Raw genomic sequence first — 1177 nt, forward strand, 5'->3', positions numbered from 1 at the left:
TTCTCTTACATATGATAAGTCAACATTGAAACACCTGCGGCTTTTAGTCAGGTGCGGCTAATGTATGTACAAAACAGGATTTTCCCCTGATTTTAGCTTGTGCGGCTAATATTCAGGTGCGCTCTGTAGTCCGGGAAATACGGTACTGATTTGATGTTATGCAAACCTCTATAATATAACCACATCTTGGTATCCTTCTATAACAAAAACAAAGGACAAGAAACGGGAGGAAGCACAGAAAATACAACACTGAATATGGTGAGGTTGATTCTCAAGTTCAGATAACTGGGGAGTATCCTAACACTGCGCTAAGAGAACACGCAGGCTTCTCTGGGAAAAGTGGTTAAATTTGATCCCCACAGAAGGTACGGGAATGACACCATCTAGCATGAAATGAATCTGAACCATGTGCATGCTTAAACTGAAAGTCTATTAATGGCCTCATTGAAAAGCCCATTTCTAAAAGAAATCTATCAGACTCAAACCATATTCTTATTTCAAGGATTTTTGCTGGAGCAGATGATGTATACATAGCTTATGGTTTATTTTTCATCCGTCCTATCTTAAGAGGCACTCTGTACAAGCATGAAGCCACACTGCTGCAATTCGTATTTTCAATATACCTTGCTTGCGGACATCTTCCACAGCAGCAGTCAGCTCATCCTTGAGGAACTGACTTTCCTTTGCAATCTTTTCGCCTTTTTCAAGGAAGTTCTCGGTAGCAGTCTCCACTGATGCAGCCAAAACATGGGCCTTCTTAGAGCGTCCCTTCCTCTTGTTAGATGGGCCTTTATTGCTGGTGTTTACCAAAGTGGTGACCTATGGCAGAGATTATTAGGATATTATATACCTGCCTACAGTTAATAAATCGTGATAAGTCTAAACCCCCCCAAAAAACAAAAACCAAACAAACAACATATGACATAGTAAGGCAAAATAACAGTTCTAAAATGGTGAAATGCAAGAATGAACCACAGGAATAAGATGTGTAAGGTGCCTCATTTTAATAATATTAATACTTGTTGTATTACCTGTGTGACCAGAGGCTCCAGTAGCCTTTCTACTGCCAGAGTACGGATCTCTAGGCTCTTCGGGTCCCATTTAAAGTTGATGTTTGGTGCGGTGTTGCTAGTCATGATGTCTAGTTTACTGGGTTTTTAAAAAAATAAAGAAAAAA

General features: G+C 39.8%; 1 protein-coding gene across 1 annotated transcript; it reads right to left on the reverse strand.

The window, feature by feature from the left end:
* Positions 1 to 54: 54 nt before the first annotated feature.
* LOC102300326 (catenin alpha-1-like) lies at positions 55 to 1171 on the reverse strand. Its single transcript, XM_005953655.3, has 2 exons — positions 1032 to 1171; positions 55 to 819 (listed from the first exon to the last, which is right to left on the reverse strand). Exons 1-2 carry the CDS (start codon positions 1134 to 1136, stop codon positions 559 to 561), a joined length of 366 nt encoding a protein of 121 aa, XP_005953717.1. The 5' UTR covers positions 1137 to 1171; the 3' UTR covers positions 55 to 558.
* Between the last annotated feature and the right edge of the window lie 6 nt (positions 1172 to 1177).

This window comes from Haplochromis burtoni, unplaced genomic scaffold (assembly GCF_018398535.1).
Source record: "Haplochromis burtoni strain Fernald_Lab_line unplaced genomic scaffold, NCSU_Asbu1 Contig_6717, whole genome shotgun sequence".
Lineage (NCBI taxonomy): Eukaryota > Metazoa > Chordata > Actinopteri > Cichliformes > Cichlidae > Haplochromis > Haplochromis burtoni.

Coding starts and splice junctions, on each gene's coding strand:
- LOC102300326 (XM_005953655.3), bottom strand. CDS start 1,136: ATGACTAGCAACACCGCACCAAACATCAACTTTAAATGGGACCCGAAG. Junction 820..1,031: donor TGGAGCCTCTGGTCACACAG/GTAATACAACAA, acceptor TCTCTGCCATAG/GTCACCACTTTGGTAAACAC.